Source organism: Python bivittatus, unplaced genomic scaffold (assembly GCF_059951505.1).
Source record: "Python bivittatus isolate LINGU-HERP-01145 unplaced genomic scaffold, Pbiv_v1 ctg000330_np1212, whole genome shotgun sequence".
In the NCBI taxonomy this organism is placed as follows: domain Eukaryota; kingdom Metazoa; phylum Chordata; class Lepidosauria; order Squamata; family Pythonidae; genus Python; species Python bivittatus.
In genome coordinates, this window is record NW_028277058.1 from 44473784 (window position 1) to 44497889 (window position 24106).

A 24106-nucleotide genomic window follows, 5' to 3' on the forward strand; every position below is an offset into this window, starting at 1 on the left:
TTTTTTTTGTATTATGTAATATGTCAGCCTACTTCTTCAAGCCCCAAGAAAGCATTAAAAGACTGTGGAGCACACTCTATATTAAAGCAGCTAATAGCTGTCAAAACCCAGTGTGTGCAGCCCTGGTATTTTAGCTCTTCTCTTATTCTCAAATCCTTCTTTAAATAATATGCTAACAGGTGCTGCCACAGGTTCACAGAGAATGTGGACTCATAGCATTACTGGCTTGCATAAGAGAATGTATGCAATACTATATTAAAATAATATGTAGAAAAGCTACTACACCCACCTACAGTGACATAATGGGCCTCCATCTCCATCATGCCTTTCTGATTAATATAATTGCCTAAGAATGCTGCATGGTTAGGTGAATATTATAAGGGAAAATGGAAGATATCCCTGATAGATATGCAGGGAAATGTTTTAAAGTAAACCAACAGGGAATAGGGGAGCAAATTTTACCACTGATGGGTTTACAAGGGTTGAATGAAAAGTAATGCCTCCAGTGGTATAGGTCACTGACAGTACTGACACACTAGAAGCTCTGATGAATTCTTTAGCATCATTCACTTTAATTGGCAGGAAGTTGCTGTTAGAAAAGGTTGTGTTGCTATGTTTGTGAAATGGAAGGCTGCAGTGAGTATTCATCAGTGTGCATTAAACAACACATTGTGATTGAATTTTTGACTATTGAAGGAGTCCCTCCAATTGAAACTCACCACCAAAAACAGGTTGCTTATGGTGATGACTGTTGACAGGAGTACTGTGGGACAGTAGGCCAAAAAATGTAAAGATGGTGAACCAGGAAAAGCCGATTTGTGCCATGAACAATGAAGTAGACAACTTGTGACAGCAACTGTTGAGCTTCACACAAGAAAGGTTGATGAACTGATTAAGGACAATTAGTGGATCACCCGAAGGGAAATTGCTGCCAAACTTGGCATTTCATAGGAATGTGTGAGTCACATTATTTATGTTCTTCTCTTCAATATCAGAAAGATTATGCCAGATGTTCCTCACATGCCTATGGCAGAAATAAAAGCTTCAAGAGTTGAAATTTGCCAGCAATTGTTGTCATACTATAAAAATGAAGCTGAGGAATTTCTTCACAGAATTGTGACAGCCTTCAAAACAGAGGCTGATCATTATGACCCAGAAATGAAGCATCAGTCCATAAGCATCATCACAAAGCTTCACCTGTGGAAGAAAAATTCAAAACCTAGGCTTCGGCAGGAAAACTCATGATTACAGTTTTTTGGGATGCAGATGGTGTTATTCACATTGATTTCCTGGAACCTGACATCACTATTGACTCAGAGCGCTACACTGTGATACTCAAAACTTTGAAACAATGATTAAGAATCGTTCAGAAGCACAAGAAGGAATTTTTTCTGTACCATGACCACAATAGGCCTCACACATCACAAGCCACCCAACAAGCAATTGCAAAGTTGGATCGCATTGTCTTACCCCATCTGCCATACAGTCCAGACCTGATGCCATCTGACTTCTACCTTTTCCCAAAAATGAAGGAATACTTCGTGGGCATCTATTTGACTCAAATGAAGAGTTAGAAAGGACTGTCAGGATCTGGTTGAAGAACCGAAGTGTGGAGTTCTTTCATGACAGCTTTAAGAAGTTTGTCCATTATTGGGAGAAGTTTGTAGCGAATGGTGGAGGTTAAGTAAATATAGGTAACAAAAGAGCTCATTTCCTGGAATATTTTCCTGTTTAATTTATTAGAATACCCCTATTAAACTAAAATTATGGAGGTAAAGGCATTACTTTTCATTCAACCCTCACAGTTTTCTCTTTTCCTTTAAAAAATATCTGGGCAAGCTTATAGCCACACAACAGCTCCTCTCTTCCATAATCTCTTCCTGATTATAATATTTATCAGGCCATGCAATTGCCAGGACACTCCTTCTGAAAAATTATTACATTTTAACTAGTATGATTTAGGGTAGAAATTCTAGTTTTTCTTTCTCTGTGTCAACTGCATTCATCCTGCTTATGGATATCCTGCAGACATTTATTTGGCCACTGTAGAAAAAGATTTATGCTTTGTTCAATTGAGACATTTTATGTTGTTATAACATGTTTAGGAATTATCATATTCAAAGTCCTCCACACTGATGTGAGTGACCCTCAAATTATCTTACAGTGATTCTCTTTTATGCATTTTCATGTGCATATATTAAACTCATTATACTACATGTCAAATTTAGAAAGGCAAAAAACTAAATGAATCCAATTATTGGGAATAAAACCTCATTTTGTGGAAACTTCTAAATGAAAAAGAAGCTAATCATATTAAAGTAATATTTAATATTGCAAAATAAGATTCAATACCTATTTTGAATCTGCTCCCCTGTATATTTTATATACTTGCTTTTCTCCATCAATTTTGTAACAAGAGTGTCAATTATCACTTTTTGATTTTGAAAGGCTTCTTCTATAAACTGGTATCTGCAAAAAGAGAAATATATAGCATGTTTATATTAAGAGTATTCTACATAGAGCCTTTTAAAAATAAATACACCAAAACTGAATAGAGGGGAAAAAAAGAAAAAAGATATAAATATAACCATAATGACTTCTGTAAATCATATCAAATTATATAAAACTCCAGAGCAAATGGGGTAAAAAAAAAAATCAGGCCAGTCTATCCCTTGAAACCTGCACTTTTCTAATAGATTATTATTAGCTCTTTATCCAACTTTGCCTTTTTTTCAGATAAACTCATGTCAATACCTGTGTTCTTTGTGTTCCAGCAACTGACAATCCCGACATGTCAACTTGTCACAAGTTTCACAATAGAGTTTCAGTTGCTCCTTTTTGTGGTAAGGGCAGAACACAGGTCTTTGACTTGTTACACCAACAGCTTCTGTTAAAAAAAGAAAAAGGAAAAAAAGCCTGAAGGATAGGAATTAACTGTTACAAACTTAGACTAAAACTGAAAATTAACTCCTCAACTTACTAGTACCATTTTGCCCTTTTTAAAGTCTAGAAACAAAGAAAAGGTTCTTTTCTTCCATACTCCACATTCTCTCCCATACACATAATCACACTTGGTTTGCTTTTTTCAAGTATTTGGAAAATTATTCAATGGGTTCTCTGAAACATGCCTAAAATGTGCTTCAAGCTTTGTTTCCACAGTCAGAGACAATGCCTACAACATATTTCTATCTTGTGAACTTGTAAATTAAGATTTAATATCACATAAATATTATTATATAAATTCTCTTTTTAAATGTTATATGGGTTTTTTAATTTACTTTTCTTGTACGCCACCCAGAGTCACATTGTTTGAGTTGGGCAGTCTTATAAATGCATGAAAAAATAAAAAAAATTAAAAAAAATTATTTCATATTCATTTTTAGATCACAAATGTGAAAAGATATATCATTCTAATTCTAATTTCTCAAAACAGAAAAAAGTATTATATATAAATATTTTCTCATTGCCTCTCAACCCACTACATCAAGGTACATAGTTATCTAGTAAATTTTAAAGAGGCCAAGCAGAAATACAGATATGGTGATGTCCTCCCCTCCTCTTCCTCTATAATTTAGCTAGTTTACCCATTCCCACCATTTAATCTACCTTTGACATTGCCAGGTCACTACCCAGCTGAGCCCTCAAACTGCCCATCTCCATTCTAGTCACTTCCAACAGTGGCGGTAGCCCCAAGAAGAAATTATCCCTGAGAGAACATATTTGTCAGACTCTTGGTTTAGACTCAGCAAAAAGCAAGATTCCTACAGTCTTCTTGAACAAGATGCATTAAATGAGTACATGAGAAGGTTACAGACACTTCAGTAATGGGACTACTTTCACTGTAATGCCCAATTTATCTTACAATTCATTAGGATGAAACTTTTTCAGTTTCTTGATAATGAATTTACTGTGAACCAGGGAATTTATTTACAGATAAATGAGTAATTTTCAGGTTGATGATGTTTCATAAATAATTTCTTCATTCTCTTCCAGGCTCTAAATGGACCATTACAATATTATTGTTTTACACACCCTATGTATTGTGTGAGATATAAGAGAAAAAAGTATCCTTCTTAATTAACCATATGAAAGAGAGTGATAAAATTCATATTAATTAATTTTAAGTGTTGTGCACTAGCATCTAAATCCCATAACGTCTATAACTTATGCAAATTATTAAGAATGAATATTCTATTCTGGTACTGCCAATTGCATTAAAGGGTTAGGAGTTATGCAGAGCACACAAGTATCATTTCCTGCTCACTGGAAATCTTATACAGGAAATCAGGCTTGCAGACTTTCAGTAAGAACACAATAACCACAAGCAAGTTTTTTTCTTTAAAAAGATTAAGCTAAGGTTCTTAGGCATGCTGAATTTCATGCTTAGCAACATATTAACAGCATTTCATCAGAGACAGACCCCATCCTTTTAAAGGCAGTTAATGACAAAGCAAGAATAAGAGGAACTTCCTAACCTTTTCAAGGCAAAATTTAATATTTAGTCTTATGGCAGCAACCTCACAGACTTACAACAGAATCTAAAACCAAAGTACTTGGCAGATCCTCACCATGAACTGACTGATTTCACAAGACCAGAAATTGCTAAGTGGAAATCCACAAAACCTCTGAAGCAAAACTAGGAAACAACAGCATTTTCATTTCACCAAGCAAATCTGCTTTCTTGTTCCGTTTGATAAAATTAAACTCTGTGACAAGATAAGAATAGATTTCCTCTTCCTCAACAAATATGTGAAAGCATCAACATATGATTATATAAATACCAGAAGCCAATTCCATAAAAGAGCAAGGTCAGGGCAAAAAAATGGATTAATAACTATAGGTGTGTAAATGTTGTGAATCTCAAACATCTTGAAGTCAAAACTCTTTGCCTGAAACAGCTCGTTTTGAATTCAAAGTAGCTGTTCTAATCTCCTCAGAAAGGTCCAGACACTGATCCATTCTTAATTGAAATGTATTCCTCTCCTTTCTTTCAAAATAAATAAACTTTAAAAAAAACACCAGTTCTTCCAAGCAGGCTAATCCTGAGATGGCAAGATAATTTAATAAAATAAAACTAACTCACACATACAGATACATCTATCTTATGCAGAACTAAACAAATGGATGTTTACCTGGAGAAACTTCTTCTTTCTGTCTGACTGTATGGTCTTTTGTGAATTTCACTCTTTGATGAGCTCGTATACAAGTCTTGCATAACCACTCTACACATTCCACACAAAAACCATTGGCTTCTGCATTGTCTTCACAGCTTGTACACACCTGCAAAATTAGAAACAAAGTATCTTTTGAAAGAAACCACTTTCAGGTTTAACGGGATCATCAAGTAGCATTTGAACTATTATGGGAAATCAAAGTACAGGTAGTCCTTGAGTTACAATGGCAATTGGGACTGGAATGTCTGTTGCTAATTGCAATGTCATGTGACCGCAGCACTTAGCAACAGCAATCCTGGCAGTCCCAGTTGCCATCGTTAATTGAATCCCACCTGATCCAAGCCACTCCCAGCTTGGTCTCTCCCAGCTCCAAACCTTGGTAAGGTAAGGGACTGCCTCCTCTTTAAACCCCCCCACCCATTTCCCCTCCATCTCTGCCCTTTTGGCTGCCTTGCATTCCACTCCCCCTGCTGTCCTTGCCGCTCCCAGCTGACCCTTGCTGTTTTCTTCCTGCTGCTGATGAGGCACACCTAGCTTGGCCCTTCACAAGGCAGTTGCTGGTTGCGCCAAGCCTTCTTTCGAAGGCCACACCCGCCCCTTGTTCAAATCATGTGCGGCCTTCTTGTGAGGCTTTGGAAGGCTTCTGAGGCTTCTAAAGCCTAGCAAGAAGGCCACAAGCGATTTGGATAGGGGACAGGCACAGGACTGCAGGGGCAGCAAGGCCAGCAAGGGTGGCAGGGACAGCAAGACCAAGGCCAGTGAGTGCAGGGGGGCCAAAAGGGCAGAGATGGGGGTGGGGGGAATTAAAGCACCCCTGCAGTGATAAGTGCAGGCAGGCTGCCAAGTGCCTGAATTTTGATCACATGACTGTGGTGGCGCTGCAATGGCCATAGCTTCAGGGACCAGCATAACTAGCATTTGCTCAGTGCTGCCATAATGGTGAACAGTTGCTGAACAAATGGTTGTAATTCAAGGACTACCTGTATGCAAGTCATTTTTTTTTAATTCACAGACATTGATGTTTTAGGTTTCTTCCAAACTGATGCTGTATCCATGGCAATAGGAAAGAGTTTTAAGTGGGAAGCAAATCAAAACATACAAATCTAATTTTAGAATGAAATACATAACACTATTATTCGATGAAAATCCCTGGAAGCAGCTCTTCCAAATTAAAATTAAAGGGCTAAAAATGCTTCTAAGCCTATAGGTAAAATTAACTGGACTAACTGAAAAAAGGAACCAGTCTTTTGTCAGCAACTTCTAAACTCAGACACTTTTTTTTTTCTTAGAACCACGTGGCAGTTGTGGAAGACAATCACATGATTCCAGGAAAAGCAGCAGCTCCTTTAAGGAAATACCAACTAGTGCTAGGTTAATATCTACACATGCTTCAAAGCATGTTTTTCCCTTAGAAGCCCAAGGGTTAAAGTATACAAAAACTGAGATTCATTATGAAATAAACTGCAGTTTGATTACTTAAAAACTACAGGTAATCCTCATTTAATGACTTCAGACAGCAACCATTTGCAGTTATGACAGGGATAAAAAAGTAACTTTGTGACCAATGCTTTGTTTACGACCTTTGCAGCACCTCTCTCTGTCATGTTTGCCATTACAGTCAGTTAGTATGTGTGGTCCTGTGCCTGACCCATTTTTTCTTTCTTTCCCCCCCCCCCCCCTGCACAGCAGAGAGATTGGCTAAACAAGAAATCTCTTCCTGAGCTGCTTTTCTTCCCCTACAGGGTGCTAACCACAAGTTAAGAAGCTCAGTTCTGTGACCTTAATTAGTTGATTAGAACTTAGGAGCAGCTGGCAGCTGCTGCCTGAAATTGACAAGACCTTTATCAGTTTTCACTAAAGGCTTTTGTTTCCTCCTAACCAGCTCCTGGCTCACAGCTGGGAGCTCCCTAGGCAAACAGCTGGTGCTATCGCATTCCTTTCATGTGTATTCCCCATTGTGTGCCTGCTTACTCTCTCATAATCCCTTCCTCTCTAATGAATGTAAATTCAAACATTAATTCTCTTCTTGCTAATTACCCAGTGCCGGGGTGAGCATTTCAAAGGGCAGGGGAGTGGGGAAAAAGGGCTGTAAGATTTGCCCTTTTACCCAGCTTCCTTGTGAGTTGAGTTTGTGACACCTTCCCCACCATTTGGGGTCATATTCTTCTGACACTGTAAAACAGGAAAGCTGAAGTAAAATTGTAAGCACAGTTGTGGTCACATGATTTTCACTTAGAGACTGTGTCACTTAATGACTAAGTGGCTGATCCCAACTGCAGTCGCTAAATGATGACTACCTGTATATAGATTATTTATTTTAAAAATGTTTCATGAATGGTCCATTTCTGTCAAGTGCCCTCCATATAGTTTGATAAAAATATGTATAGCTCCATCTAAATGTGGTTTTGCAATAGTGATGCTGAATTTTACATTTAGCCAAAAGAAAGAAAGGGAAAGGAAAAAAAAAAAAAGGAAAAGAACCCACTGGAGCCCCCAGATTCTGAAAGATGCAAAGTAGTAATTTCATGTTAAGGATCCACCTGCATTTTATTCTTAATAGAATACTTAATTCTATTTTGTTCTCTGAATTGATTGTTGCTTCTATTTTGGGATTCCAAAGTCTATGCCAACAGCTATACTGGCTAATAATTATAGTCCAAAATATCTGGGAGAAACTATGTTGGCAAGGTTTATTTCTTATTGGAATCTTTGTTTATTCACTTGCATGTTCAATTAATTGCATTTTTCATCCATGACATGTGAATGGAGAGCCAAGAAGTCTATGATTCTGTTATTTTTAGCTGTGAAATGACTACAACTTTTCCTCTGAGAAGTTAAAAGTTGGAAACAGAATCATTAGCTAATGCTTTGAGAAGTGTATTTTTAACAATTTTGAATTATTTTAGTCATGTTGTAGAATATATATGTGTGTGTGTGTTGTTTAAGGATTCCTTTTTTCTATTTTAAGGTGTTGTTGTAGACCATAACAAAAGATAATCTTTATTTCAGTCATAGGATAGACATTAAAAACCATTCTAGTATTTCCCAAAATACTAGAATTCCCCCTATGCAGTATAGTTTTAAATCTTTCAAAAACTCTAGATTATAAATGCAGATTCACATAATGATAAGCTAACCTTCCCCCTGCAAAAAATATAAATCCTACATCTGTATTAATGAAATAATCTAACCATCATTGTTAACAACAAAAGAGGGAAAAGGCTGGAAACTGTGTTATAAACAGAACTCTAGTTTTGTCTACAGACTTCTTCCTTGCCACTTTCTGGGAAAACACAATTCTAAATATTAACATTTATCAATAACTGATTGGTACAAATTAAATGTTTTTTTTTTAATTCCAGGGTTGCACAATAATTCTTCTAGCCAACCCTTATGCCCCGAATATCCACACTTTTTAACACTTTGTTGGATTCCAAACATACTGGGATTATAACCCAGAAGAACATGCACATCTTTAACACACAGCAATTGACCAGATTCATATTAACAATCCTGTTGGTGTCCAAAGTATTAACATTAATAGAACAAGACCAAACCATATCAATTAATGTTTTAACTCTGGAATTCCACAGAATAACAGAGTTGGGTTATCAAGTCAACCACTCTGCTCAGTGCAAGAATCCAAATTAAACCATCCCAGACAGATGTCCTCTAGACGTTGCATGAGCACATCCAATGAAATGGAGTCCACCACCACTATGTAATTGATTTCACAGCCAAATTGCTTTTACTGTTAGAAAGTTTCTTCTACCATTCAGCTGGAATCTGGCTTCTGCACAGGTACAACTAGTATACAAGCTGCCCCCTGTCCTGGATCAAAAGGCCCTTCAGACAGTCATTCTTGCCCTAGCTGCCTCACAATTGGATTACTGTAATGTCCTCTACTTGGGGCTGCCCTTAAAGACCATCCAGAAGTTACAATTGGTCCAGAATGTGGCAGTGTGGGCAATGATGGGGGCACCCCACTGCTTCATAAGCTGCACTAGTTACCTTGTTGGCATCTGGGTGCAATTCAAGTTTCTGGTTATCCCCGTTAAAGCCCTTCAAGACATAGGGCCTGGCTATCTAAAGGACCACCTATTTCTAGTTGTCTCTGCCCATCTGGTACAATGAAGCAGGGTGGGTGTGTCCTGAGTCCCATCAATTATAGAATGTCATTTTGCAGGACCTTAGGAATGTAAGAAATGTGCCTACTCTGTTTCAATTCCTGTCCTCTGGAATGATCTCCCCCCAAGAGGTTCATATGGTTCCCACCCTAATGTTATTATCCCACCCTATTGTAGACCTGGATGTGTTCCCAGGCCTTGGAGAGAAGTTGATTATGGAGTTCCCTTTTGTACTTTTGCCTCTTTGTTTTGTTTGATTTTGATTGTTTTGAATACTTTGTTTCCTGTCAGTTATTTCTTTTACATATACTTCTGTGCTTCTAGCCCAAAGCACAGAAGTAACAAAACTTAAACTTAGCACCAATCTTGAAACACAAGGGATTCCTGGGGGAAAGTTTTTAATACGGAATTACTATATTAAACCAATGAAGTCAAATCTCTAAACATAAAAAAGACTGAGCGGGGTGGGTGGGGGGGAATGGTGGAAGGAAGGGAAATAATATAAGGAAAAGCAAGGGATGGCTGATACAGTGCATTCGGAAAGTATTCAGACCCCCTTCACTTTTTTCAATTTTGTTATGTTGCAGCCTGATACTACAATTGTTCAAATTCATTTTTTTTCCTTATGAATCTACACTCAGTACCCCATAATGACAAAGTGAAAACAGAATTTTAGAAATGTCTGTAAATTTATTAAAAAGGAAAAACTGAACTATCACATTGGCATAAGTATTCAAACCCTTTGCAACAACACTTGAAATTTAGCTCAGGTGCCTCCCATTTCTCTTGATTGTTGCTGAGCTGTTTCTATACCTTGATTGGAGTCCACCTGTGGTAAAGTAAATTGATTGGACATGATTTGGAAAGGCACACACCTCTCTATAGAAGGCCTCACAGCTGACAATGCATACTGTATCAGAGTAAAAGCCATGAGGTCAAAGGAACTGCCTGCAGAGCTCAGAGACAGGATTATTGCAAGGCACAGATCTGGGGAAGGCTACAAAAAAAATTCTGCTGCACTGAAGGTTCCCAAGAGCACAGTGGCCTCCATAATTCTCAAATGGAAGAAGTTTGCAATAACCAGGACTCTTCCAAGAGCTGGTCACCCGGCCAAACTGAGCAATGGGGGGAGAAGAGCCTCAGTAAGAGAGGTGACCAAGACCCCGATGGTCACTCTGACTGAGATCCAGAGATCCTGTGTGGAGATGGGACAAAGTTCCAGAAGGACAACCATCACTGCAGCCCTCCACTGATCTGGGCTTTCTGGCAGAGTGGCTAGACGGAAGCCTCTCCTCAATGCAAAACACACGAAAGCTCGCTTGGAGTTTGCAAAAAAGCACCTGAAGGACTCTCAGACTCTGAGGAACAAGATTCTCTGGCCTGATGAAACCAAGATTAAACTGTTTGACCTCAATTCTAAAGATTACGTCTGGAGGAAACCAGGCACCGCTCATCACCTGCCCAATACCATCCCAACAGTGAAGTATGGTGGTGGGGGTGTTTTTCAGCAGCAGGGACTGGGAGATTGGTCAGGGTTGAGGGAAAGCTGAATGGAGCAAAATACAGAAATCTCCTCAATGAAAACCTGTTCCACAGCACTCAGGACCTCAGAGTGGGCCAAAGGTTCACCTTCCAACCTGATAACGATCCTAAGCACACAGCTAAGACAACACAGGAATGGCTTAGGGACAACTCTGTGAATGTCCTATAGTGGGCCAGCCAGAGCCCTGACTTGAACCCTATTGAACATTTCTGGAGAGACCTGAAAATGGCTGTCCACCAATGGTCCCCATCCAACCTGAGCTTGAGAGGATTTGCAAAGAAGAATGGCAGAAAATCCCCCAATCCAGGTGTGCAAAGCTTGTTGTGTCATACCGAAAAAGACTCGAGGCTGTAATTGCTGCCAAAAGTGCTTCAACAAAGTACTGAGTAAAGGGTCTGAATACTTAAGTATATGTGATATTTCAGTTTTTCCTTTTTAATAAATTTACAGACATTTCTAAAATTCTGATTTCACTTTGACATTATGGGGTACTGAGTGTAGATTCATGAGAAAAAAGTGAATTTGAACGATTGTAGTATCAGGCTGCAACATAACAAAATTGAAAAAAGTGAAGGGGGTCTGAATACTTTCCGAATGCGCTGTATATTACTTGCCTAAGATCAAGGATTTCAGTATATGTTAAAAACTGATTGCAAAGGCAATGGCTGGATATGGATTATCTCAGTCTTCTGATTGGAGACTGTTAAATAGGCGCTTCTTGTTGTTTATGCTTCTATTGCTTCCTTTTTCTTAAGCATTATCCTCAGTTTTATAGAATGTGGGAGACAACTGGAAGATGGCCATTTCAGGGAAACTGACTGTTGCTTTGCCCAATGAAGCAAAAAGCCACATCTTTGATGTCATGGGCCTAGCCAGCAAATCAGAAAATTATCTAGTGCCAAACAGAGCTTAACAACTTGTGGATAAATAAGAAAGACACAGACTAGTTTTCTATGCCAGTATATAAATTGATTATAAAGGACAAAAAATGAACCATCTATTATCTATTTAGGCCTCTCATCATGGCATTGATTTATCAATGTATTCATGGCATAGGGTGTGGTGGGACTGCCTGTCTCCCATAACATCTGCCTGGCCGATTTGATCCTGCAAGATTGGCATGCTCTGGGTTCCTTCGCTTAAACAATGTCATCTCTCAGGACCCCAGAAGCATACCTTCTCTATAGCAGCCCCTGCCCTCTGGAACAAGATTCCCAAGATCAGGATAGCCCCCCACTCTGCTGCTGTTTACAAGAGCTGTGATGACTGGCTCTTCACCCAGGCCTTCGGCAAGGGAGAGTGAGACTACTCACTTCATCAGGCTTGCCATCTTTTATCTTTATTATTTTTTATTGATTTTATATTATCTTTACCAGATGCTTTAGATAACACTACTGTGCCAAACTAAAAACGGGGTTTTGTAACAATAGATTATCCAAAAATTCAGAGTCATAGTGGGTATCAAAGGTGGAACATCAGTTAATACAGGAGGAATATTACCATCTGCAATAATGCTGACAGCCATTTAGAGTTTGATCTGAAGTGATTACTGTGACTCCCAAATTTATTCATTACATGTATACCCTATTTCTTTTCCAAAGAGCTCAAAACTGCCTCTAGTTGCACATTTTGTTGAACTGCAGGACCTGATATAGAAGTACTCTATTCTTGGCAGAATAATTGCAAGTTCATGAGATGAAACTATATTCCCAAGTATAACTTCAGAAAGGCTAATTAGCCAGCCAACATGAACCCATAATGTGGAGAACTACAGTTCAAATGGCTCCATAATACTAAGATGTTGGTATAGCTTCAACAACTTCTAACAAACCTTCTTATTCTCCTTTTTAATGGCGATAAAAAATATCTTGCTAAAACTCACTCTATATTATTTTAGTGCCACCCAAATTTTCTGTTCTAAGTATGACAAACCACTTGCCCACCCTTTGTTATTTTGCATTTACTGAGACTTTGTAAAAATATTCAAGTAAAATATTTGCAGTGCTTAAGCATTTTGAATTACAGAATAGCACTCTTGTATATTGCTATTTACCTTGAGATTTTTTTCAATTAAAGATAGTTTAACATATTTAGTTGGTTCAAAAAAATGAAAACAGTAAGGAATGTTTTAAGCTCATAAGATTACAGGTAGTCCTTACTTAATGACCACAATTGGGACCAGAATCTTGATCACTGAGCAAAGCAGTCGTTAACTGAAACACACATGTGACTGCTTCGCTCAATGACTGCAATCCAGGCACTCCCAATTGTGGTCGTTAAGTGATCTCCTGGGTTGTTAAGCGGACAGAGTTAAAGGGCTACCTGCTGAAGTATTTCGGCTCCCAGCAAACAGACCTTTCACTCTCAAATGTTCCTGCAGCCTGCCAAAGGATTTCAGCTCCTCTCCTTGCACAGAAAGGAAATCCTTCATGGGGCTGGAGGAATGGAGCTCAAATCTTCAGGATTTGAGCTCCGTTCCTCCAGCCCCATGAAGGATTTCAGCTCCCCTCCGTCCCCTCTGCTTACAACATTCCCTGCCAGCTTCCCCACTGACTTTCTGGGGAAGCCGGCAGAGACAATGGCAAATGGCGAACACGGGGCGCTTGGCAACCAGTTGTAAATGCAAGCAAGTTGCCAAGCACCTGAAATGCAGCCACATGACCACAGGGGGTGGCGTGACGTTTTAGGATGGCCGGAAGTGCTTTATGAGCCCTAAAGCACCCTTTCCAAGCCCATTGTAACTTCAAACCATTGTTAAATGAATGGTTATTAAGTGAGGACCACCTGTATCTGCTTAGTATGGGACTCTTTTTCTGGGATAAATGACTATCATCAAAACAAATGATAACTTTTTGCTAAGTGCTATAAAGAGATGGACTAACGTTTTGTCTAATTAAATATAATTTTTACTTTCTGTATTTGTTAATAGAAACATTTTAATTTTACTTCTCTATAATTGATGCATACATTTTATTTATTAGATCAAAACATTCATGTTTTAATTTATGGTACTGCTTTTAGTTCAAGGTATTGCTATTGAGAAATTTGCTGCTATTTTTAAAACTGTTAAATTTACCAATGATTCAGTTGTTCTCTAAGTACTAAAATATATCTTAATATTCTAAATATTTTATGCAATATAAATGTTTAGCTTTATTAAAAATTTTATTTTATTTTCCTCATCACTACCAACCATATTTCAAACATATGCACACATCACCAAGTGTATAAGAATGGCTTATATTTTATCCTCCCATGTGGTCCTTTTTAAAGGCAATTTAAACATGAAAAGACTTTAACAGATACATTGTTCAAGATACACTGGTCACTTTAACAACAGCCTTTTCATACAACTAAAAAGGGACTTTTCTTATTAGAAAAGGATACTAATTTTCATATCTTTATCATTTGGTGTTATTTCTTAAAAGGCTATTTATGCAAGTAACCTAGTAGAAATAGCAAACATTCATCTGACCTATTTTCAATTTCTTAAGGTTACAACTAGTTGCTTCTCCTTTTTTAAAAACATTTTTTATATTTTATTCAATAACACATATACATACAAACATAACTTGTTTCCAACTTCTATTACTTTTACATATAAATTTAGTAATTACAATTATAAAATGAAACATTAAACGTGCACCCCACCCCCAGGACCAATATTTTGCTTAATCATTCCTCTTTCCAAAAATATAATAATTCTTATATAGGTATACATCCTTTCCCTTTCAGTTAAGATAAATTCTATAATATATTCCATATCTCTGCAAAGTTATTTCAACTTTGCAACCCCCTTCTAACTTTAATATTACATGTTAACTTATCATTGATTGCAATATCCCACACTTCTTTATACCATTCCTCTATTTGATAATCACCTTTTTTCCTTTTTCTAGCTATCATTAGTCTTGCCGTCATTAAATTTGTAATTAAATCTTTAGTAGCTTGAGTGCATCTAACTTTATCATATATTGATAACAGTGCTATATCCGGACATACTTCCAAATTTATCCCAATTATCTCATTTATCTCTTTAAATACCTGTTGCCAGAACTTCTGTACCTGTTTACAACTCCACCACGTATGTACCCGACTCCTGACATCCCCTCCAACATGTTACTGAATATTTCCTATCTATTTGGTTTAATCTTACAGGTGTCAGATACCATCTCCAGACCAATTTAAAGTAATTTTTAAATTATGCATATCCCATATCTTACCCCAACTCTGATTACTTATTTGTTGTGTTAAGTCATAATCCCATACTGATTTGAGATAATCTTGTTGACCTTCAATTTCTAATAATATCTTATAAATTTCACTTGTTTCACCTTTAATAACTATATTGTCTTCTCTTCTCTCTCTAAAATCATCTTCTCGAATCTTGTATAACCTCTACATTCTTTATTTTCATTTATCCACTCCCTAGTCCACTTCTCTAATTGTATACAATTAAGCCACAATATCTTTCTTCCCCTTAACACCTCTCTTATTCTGTCTTTAGGGTTAGGGTATCTTCTCCTATTTCTTAGATAAACTGCTTTGACTTTTGACCTCTGCAACCAAAGTTTCATTCTTTTCTATTAGGAAGCAAATCTTCAATACGCAGAAATCAAAGACCACTGATTTCCTATTGAAACCTGGCCCATTTTTCATCCGGCAACATTTCAGTGAATAAACCATGTACAATGTCAATATCTCAACTAACGTTTTCTGAGGAAGAAATGCTAAAGAAAGGAGTGCTCTTACTTGCCTATTTTTGCTTTTACTGTCCTATTTCAATTAATAAAACATGCAACTGAAGATTTTCTTTAATGGTTTATCAAACTGAAAAATACTTCAATCGTTTTTGTAAGCCTATTCAAGTCAGTATATATTTACATATTGTAATATTTATTTTCTCCTGTTTTATTACTATGTTTCTTTGTAAACTGCAAATTGTATAGCATAGTAATTTCTAGCTTCAAAACAGTCTTAGCAATCCTTACTCACTTTCCAGACAACTATAAAATAATATATGGCTGCAAGAATTTTTCATGAACCATTAGTTTAAATTTGTAAATGGAACATCACATATTTGGCAGTTTTGAGGAATCCCAAAAACACCTAGACACACACACCTGATTTGACTTCTCCACTGTACTACTGGGAACCTCAGTAGTATCCTTCACAAAGATGTTGTCAATAATGTGTCTTTCTGCACATTCCTGGCCACAAATTGGACAGCGAACAACACCAACTGGTGAGAAAAAAAGAATGGGGTAAATTATAAATTTACAAATCAAACTTTATCCACTCATTTTTTCAAGAATTTTTTGTCCTATTCAACAGTGTTCCATTTCTTAGTAGCAAATAATACATTCTCAAGTTCTTCTCTAAGCCACACATTAATGCAATAGAGATTTGTTTTAAATTGAGAGATTTCTTAAACTAAAAGCACATCCCTATTTTGGGGTTCATGGAACTGAGACAATCATATATTAGACCATGTGGAATGCATTTACAACTTAAGCTCTAAAGCAAAGACAGGTAACATGCATTTTTATGAATTAATTAGTACCTTTAAAATTATAACATTCAGATACCTCAGTATATAAAAATAAAATAAATGTATGTGAGTTTATAGCATTGTAAGGATGAAAAATATTGTATAAAGAACATCAAAATCAATGGGAAAGATGCTGCTTTATAAGTAAAGGAAATTTGCATTGTTATGTTATCTAGAAAATTATTCATGATTTTATAAAATATCTAAATGTTGGGGTATCTGAAAGAATTCAACTGACTTCATCTAACAGTAGTTATTTCTCTGATAAACTACTCTGAGGTAAAGTGCCTCTTCAGGCAGAGTGGTACTTGTAAGAGTACAGTATACTTTGACAATTACCTAGATATTGAACAGATTTAAAACCAAGATTAAGCTGGAGAAAGACCAAAGTTTAATGACCTAGTCTGATGTAAAGGTCAAACACTTAATACCCTCCTTCTAAGAAACTGCATAATGAGACTCTAATGAACTCAGATACAAGTAGAAAGCCCAGAGATCAAGGCAGTTCTTTTCTCCCATTGTTGCTCCCATACACTAACATGTAGAGGGAGACATCCCCCATATCTGGAGATAGCACCTCATCATCAAGACTAGTAGCCATTGATAGACCTGTCTCGTAGGATCTGTCCAGTGCAGTAATGGCGAACCTATGACACGTGTCAAAGGTGACATGCCACAAGATTTTGGGTTATGCACTAGCGTTCACCAACACCTGACAACTATTCTCCCTGTCTGAGTTACCAAGAAACTGAGTTTGTGTTATTCATATTTCATTTTTGTAATTATTTGATGTTGCTTTATAGCACCACACGTGATTGGAGTGTGTTTTTTTTAAATAAATGAATATGTAAATAATTGTTTCTCTTTTGTTTCAGGGAGGTGACACGCCAACAGTCAAGTTAGGCATTTACCAAATTTTTGACACACTGAGCCCGAAAGATTCGCCATCACTGGTCTAGTGCTTTTGGAAACCATCTAAACTAGCAGTCAACATTACATATTGTGACCATAAGTGTGTGAAGAAATATTTCCTCTCAGCAATTTTAAATCCTCTACTAGTCAGCTTCCTTGGGCTTTCTTCCTCTAGTTCTATTATGGGAGATACAAAAAAACCCTCTCCTTGTTCACCCTTTCTTTGCCATGCATACTTTTATAAATATCAACCCTATTGCCTTGTAAACATCACTGTAAATAGTCCAAAAATATAACATGGCTACCTGGGCTGGATGACAGTTAAACTGGTCTAAAGGGTTTGAAATGGTGCTACTTAAAAGGAACATCTCTATGCATTTCTTACACATACCAGCTGCAGGTCCAACAACAGAGGCCCCTTCTTACTGATGTCTCTTCTATTTAAAACTGCTTTTTCACACTGTTAATTCATGTTCAAAGCAGCTTTGCAAAAGTATTCTGAATACTTGCTAGCCTATTAAGACTTATATATGACTGAAGTACTATGTAAAATGCCTTAAAATCCTTTATTTTCTTCACATCATCACAGAACTGATAGACGCCTTTTCATGTGTTCCACCTTCCCCTTCCACAGAGGAAATTGTGTACAGTGGTACCTCGGGTTACGAATTTAATCCGTTCTGTGACTCTGGTCGCAACCCGATTTGTTCGCAACCCGAAGCAAATTTTCCCATAAGGTTCAATGTAATTACCGTTAATCCGTTCCGGCGTCCGCGGACCACACGTCAAGGGCGGAAAAACGGTCGCGGACCACGTGGCATGGGCGGAAAAATGGCCGCGGACCACATGGCACGGGCGGAAAATGGCCGCGGACCACGTGGCATGGCGGAAAATGGCCGCGGATCCGGTTCGTACCCCGAGGCGGAGTTCGCAAACCGAGGCAAATTTTTGCGGCCGGAGCTGGTCGCAACCCAAAAAGTTCATAAGCAGAGGCGTTCGTAACCCGAGGTACCACTGTATTCCTCTGAGGGCTTATTGTTTTACCTATATTTTTTGTATTTAATCTTATTTTACCATGTTAGCTCTTCTGAAATGTACAATAAAGTTCATGATACTAAATGCCAAAATACAATATAGGCATTAAACACACTATATACCCAAGCAGGCATTTTTAAAGTTAAAATCAAGTTCAAGTGTGCATGTTGACTACTTCAACTTAAATGCTGCTCTATTTCCTTTAACTGCTAAAGGAAAGAAAGCCGGACTTGTCAACATAAAACTGAATGGGAAGGAAAAAATAGAATACTGCTGAATAATTTAAAATCTATTCCTAAGAATCAAGCTCCTTATCAAACACTCAGATATAAATAATCAACAATGGTCCTCAAAAACATTCTGCCATTCATCAGTTCCACTTCTCACTTCTAATTTATTCAGGATTGTTAAGCTTATTATTTTAACTTATGATAAATACTGACCCCTATATAAATGCATCTTTATTTTCTTTCAGCAGGAACACACTATATTGTCTAAGAATAACATATTAATATACTAGCCAGAAATCTATACTTAGCTTGGCTTATCAGCCAAACCTCTAAAGGGGTTTAAATGCCTTAGCCATTTTCGTAAATATCTATCTTGGTATGGGCTTAAACCACGGTTATCTGTTTGTTGCCTTGGTAACAGAGCTTCCTCTCTGCATCAAGGCCATCCTTTCTACTCTCTGCATCACCTTCCCCATTAGCCTCAGTCCGCTTCCTGCATTCCCAGAGAAATCTGTCAGGGCCATGGGAACCACTCCTTCCTGCTATGCAGCCTGCTCTTGTTTTAGTGAAAAGAGAGAATGGCCTTGAGGGATAGGAAGAACAACCACTACCAAGGCAATGGATAGATTAAAAGCCTGAGCCCAGATCAAGAAAGTAACTTGAGAAAATGTCTTAGACAAGCCCAACCTACTTCACACTGAGATAAAGGAAGGGAAGGGGAAGCACATTGAGGCTTGCAAGATTCTGTTACTATAGCTGTTACAATAAAAATTGTACACTGAGCTACGTGGCATTGGTTTCTTAATCTGGTTTACCAAGTAGGATAGTTTTGTATCCCTGATGTTGATAAGCTCAGATGTTTTCCCTGTCCCCTACTTGTGAGCTCTGTGGCCCACTCCAGCCCATGTTACTCTTCCTGGGATGCCCCAGTCTCTTGAGACAGTGGCAGTTCATGTGGACAGGTTTCCCTGGGCAATGCCAATTAAACTGGTGCACCAATTGTGGAGCATGCATGGCCACTGCAGCCTCCCACGATCTCTCTGACTCTGGGTAGCCTTTCCACTGGATCAGGTATTCCAAACATCTCCTCTTGTGTCTAAAGTCCAAAATAGTCTCCACTTTATACTTTTCTTCACTATCTACCAGTATGGGGGGAGGTAAGAATTGCACTAATCTGATCAAAGAGATCAACAGTCAGCCCTTCCCTGCCTTTTCAGGGGAGCTCAAAGTTGTAGCAGTATGGTAGCTGGGGGAGGTGAGTAAGGAAGGTCATATTCAGGCTTACATGAGAGGGCGTTTGGAAGTTTGTTCTGTGAGTCAGAATATAGGAAATATAAAAATCAAAATGGAGAAAAATTGCGCCCACTTGATTTGTTGAGGAGTGATAATGCTTTCTGTAGAACTTCTAAATTCTTGTGGTTTGTGCATATTTGTATTGGGTAGGCAGCCCTGTCCAGAAAGTCCCTCTATTGTTGGAATGCTGTTTTTACTGCAAACAACTCCTTATTGAAGATGTCATAGTTTCTTTTTGCTGGTAGAAGTAACCAGGAGTAAAATTACAGGAAAAGTATAATGACAGTATGGGTGTACCTATGCATGATCCATCTGTATGCCTTCAGTAGAGATTTTGTACCCCAAATAGTCTAATTGGGGTAGGTCAAATGCATTTCTCTAGCTTAGCTTGTGTTTGTAATCTCTTTAAGACGTTTCTAACATGCATCTCATGCAAGGAAGGATCCTCAGAAAAAAAACAGTATGTCATCTAAATATACCACTATGTACACTTGTCTAAAATGTCTGAAAATATTTCATTCATGAAATCTGAAGACTGTCCCACAATTAACCAAGCCAAAAGGCACTACTGTGTATTCAGATCTGCTATACCTACTATCAAATGCAGTCAAGACTTCATGTCCTCCTTTCACTCTGATCAAATTGTAAGCACTTAAGTTTAACTTTGTAAAAATGTGTCTCTTTTGGAGGCAGTCCAAGAGATCTGAAATAAGATACTCTGTTCAAATGTTTATAATCATGGACTCCCCATCCTTCTGATGCACAAAAAACATTGCTGCAGATGCTGGAGATTTGGAAGAGCAGATAAATCCTTTTGTTAACATTGTCATCCAAATATTCTTTCAGGATGGCAAGACGACATGGGATAGTGTCTTTCGACGGGAATTTCGTTCCTGGCCAAATTAAGCCATATTTATCTGTTTGTTGCCTTGGTAACAGATCTTCCCTTTCTCCATCAAGGCCATCCTTTTACAGTTTCTAACTTTCTCTAGACCTTTGTGCAAACAGAAGTCTATTTCCAATCTCCAGGCTTCTTTAAAAAGTAGTGGAAACTTGGCTCACTTAAAACTCATTTCACTTCACAGCATTTTGCAAACTGCAAAGGAACAAAATAGTTGGAAGCTGGAAGTTCTGCTCTCCCTTGGTATATTGGCAAATGGATTGTGGATACCTGACCTTGCTGTACAACTCAGTAATCCTTCAATAATGTAAGCTACTGAATACAAGCAAATCAATAAAGCAGCCTTTATTATCCATGGTCTACGTAAGTCAAATAATCAATTGTAGTTATCAATATGTAATACTTTTATATCTCCACAGGCTTAGTTATAAGGTTGTCATGGTATTTCCCAACAAGAAAAATCAATAGGAGCAAGTTTGTGTGTGTAGATATCAATCATCATTCTCTAAACTCAGTATAAAATTTTACAATGATCTCCATAATGATCAAGTATATAAATATGCTGTCATACCTCAACCCAGTAAGTATTTTATGTCCTATAATACTACTACAATTGACAACATTAAAGGATGAGTATGGATAAGAATGAAGCCAGAAACACATATACAACTAACAAGCCATTATAGTGCAATTTATTATACACGTTTATTAGATAGTGTATTTATAGTAATTCTAGTGATAAATGTTTGTCTCTATACATAGTGACCAAGCATATATATGTAAATATGTACCCTAACAAATTCCAACTATAAGGTATACTAACAGAATTTCAACAAAATGCCTCAAACCTCTGCTCCTTTACTTTATAATACAAAATGCTTAGCTGTTAGTTTCTTTCCTCTTCCCACATGTACTTATCTACAGGCTTAGGAATGCTAACAACTTTTCCTGTCTGGCTGATCGTAACTATACCAAAGTTTACTGTTTTCTCTCCTTCACTCACTCTTGCTCAGTTTTCCAGCTGCTGAACCACCTGGTGTTTGCTCTACCATGGTCTAGAGTTCAGGGCTGCATTTTCCTTTCTGCCATCTCTTTGCAGATTTCTTTTCTGCTTCAGCTGCCTCAGGCTTCTTCCCAATCTTTTCTTTTCCCTAGCTGTGGATTGCCTGTTCCTGGCTCCCTCAGTCAGTTTCCTCTGCTTCATGTCCTGTCCTGTCACCTCTCAGTCCAGCAGCATCTCCTGCCAAATCTAGAAGAAAACCTCCCTCCTCTGTGTACTTACTCTGGCTTCTTTTACACTTCTTTCTTTCAAAACCTCTGTGGTAGTTTGCAGGTGTCTCTAAGAAATTTACCCCCCCCCTTTTCTCTGTAGCTGACTATGTGCCTAAGCTATACACCTGACAGTCAGACCACCAAAGAGGAAAAAAAACTTTTGACCTTGACAGTCACAAGTAACGTTTTCTTAGTTCCAGGCAAGTCATCCTTCTGCAGACAACAATATTTCTGTCTCAAGAAAGCCATTGCCATTTTTTCCAAAAAATAAACTATAGATAGTCATCGTTTAGCGACTGCAATTGAGACTGGAAACTCAGTCATTAAGTGAAGCGATCACTAAGTGCAACCACGACTGTGCTTATGATCTTACTTCAGCTTTCCTTTACTTTACAGGCCTGCAAATGTTATAAATGTGAGGATTGGTCACAAAGTTACTTTTTTATCACTGTTGTAACTGCAAACAGTCACTATGCAAGACAGTCATTAAACAAGGATTACCTGTATTCAGTTATGTCAAAATCAATCATGAAACTTCTTTATAAAACTGGATTAATGTGGGTATGCAAATAATAAAAAACCTCAACAATGGATCAATCCCAATTTTTCAGTGTCAATGGTATTTTTTTTCTTTCTATTTATATGTCTTAACTGAATACCTCAGTTTCAGAGCGGTTTATGTGAATTGGTGAGAAATACATGTTTACTATTTCTCTGTTTATTAAAGAGAAGTATGTGGCCCTAGACTTAAATGTAAAACCAAGAAATATACACAAAAATCAGAATATTTCTGTGGAGAATGAAGGCAATCTTACTGCTATTTAACACCTCCCAACTTTGAGAGATTACACAATTTCTCCCACTGGTTCAGGAAAGGGGATTCAACCTTACAAAACAAAAAAATACGAGTGACATTAATCAGGCACAGTATTTATTTCGTACAAAAGGTACATTAAAAAAAAAAGAAACAGAATCCAGCAAACTACACTGACTAATTCCATAAAAAATGAAAAAAATAGTATGTATGTATGTATGTATGTATGTATAAAAAACCTGACTGTCCATATATCAGACGTTACATTTTCAGTTAATGCTGGTAAAATGAATAGATAAATCTGTCATTACTAGTATATAATTTAATGGAATACAGGCTTCTTCTAATATATACCTAATATATACTATTCCTAGGATGCACAAATATTTCAGCAGAAAGAACCAAATTCACTGTATTCTGTATCACTGCACCTTTCACAACAACTTATTAAAAACCAAAAAAACGTGTAGCTTCTGTGAAGTGAAGGAAATAGTTGACCACATCCGCTGGGACTGCCTGCATTATACTGGTGGTAGAGTTCCTCTAACATCTGAATTATTTATATTGTTATTGAATCTCCTTTTTAAAAATGAATTCTTTGTTACAAGAAAGTTTGGGGCACCACCTTATAGCTTGTGGAGTTTAAAAAAAACAAACCCTGAGATTTGTGTTTACAATTCAATAGAAAAATTTTAACATATTAAATGGTCAGAATAAGACATACATTGCTAAGATGACAATAATCAAAATTGGGATAATATCCGCTTCAATCAAACTATTTTGTTGCTACTCCCTAGTAGTCTGTCTTCTACCACTGGATTTGTCAAAGTCTGACCCTTTGGAAATATACATTTTAGAACCCAGAAATACAACTCAGACAGTTACTGGTGATGTGCATACACATCCATAATGGCATACTATTGTAATTTGTAAAATTCACTCCAGATTTATTGAAATTACAACTCACAATATTTCCAGGCTAGTGGATATGACTGATTTACACAATGAGAAAAGCCATTTGTCTGTATCAAAAGCATTAGCTGAGGAAAAATATTGGAATCTAATGCAAAATTTGTATCAAACATTGCACAATCCTTTTTCTGTACCAAATCTGATTAGCAGTTTACATTCAATACTGAAATACTAGGAGAAACTAAATATATATACACACATACACAGTGGTACCTCGGGATACGAACGCCTCTACTAACGAACTTTTCGGGTTACGACCAGCTCCGGCCGCAAAATTTACCT

General features: G+C 37.4%; 1 protein-coding gene across 2 annotated transcripts in view; it reads right to left on the minus strand.

Moving 5' to 3' along the window:
• TRIM24 (tripartite motif containing 24) overlaps window positions 1-24106 on the minus strand; it is a 59550-nt gene that overhangs the window by 26545 nt on the left and 8899 nt on the right. For both annotated transcript variants that reach the window (XM_088141125.1, XM_088141124.1), the window contains exons 2-5: window positions 15968-16086; window positions 5133-5280; window positions 2755-2887; window positions 2353-2469 (exon numbers count right to left, since the gene is read on the minus strand). In XM_088141125.1, coding sequence (XP_087997251.1) covers window positions 2353-2469; window positions 2755-2887; window positions 5133-5280; window positions 15968-16086 — 517 coding nt within the window. The remainder of the gene's footprint in view (window positions 1-2352; window positions 2470-2754; window positions 2888-5132; window positions 5281-15967; window positions 16087-24106) is intronic.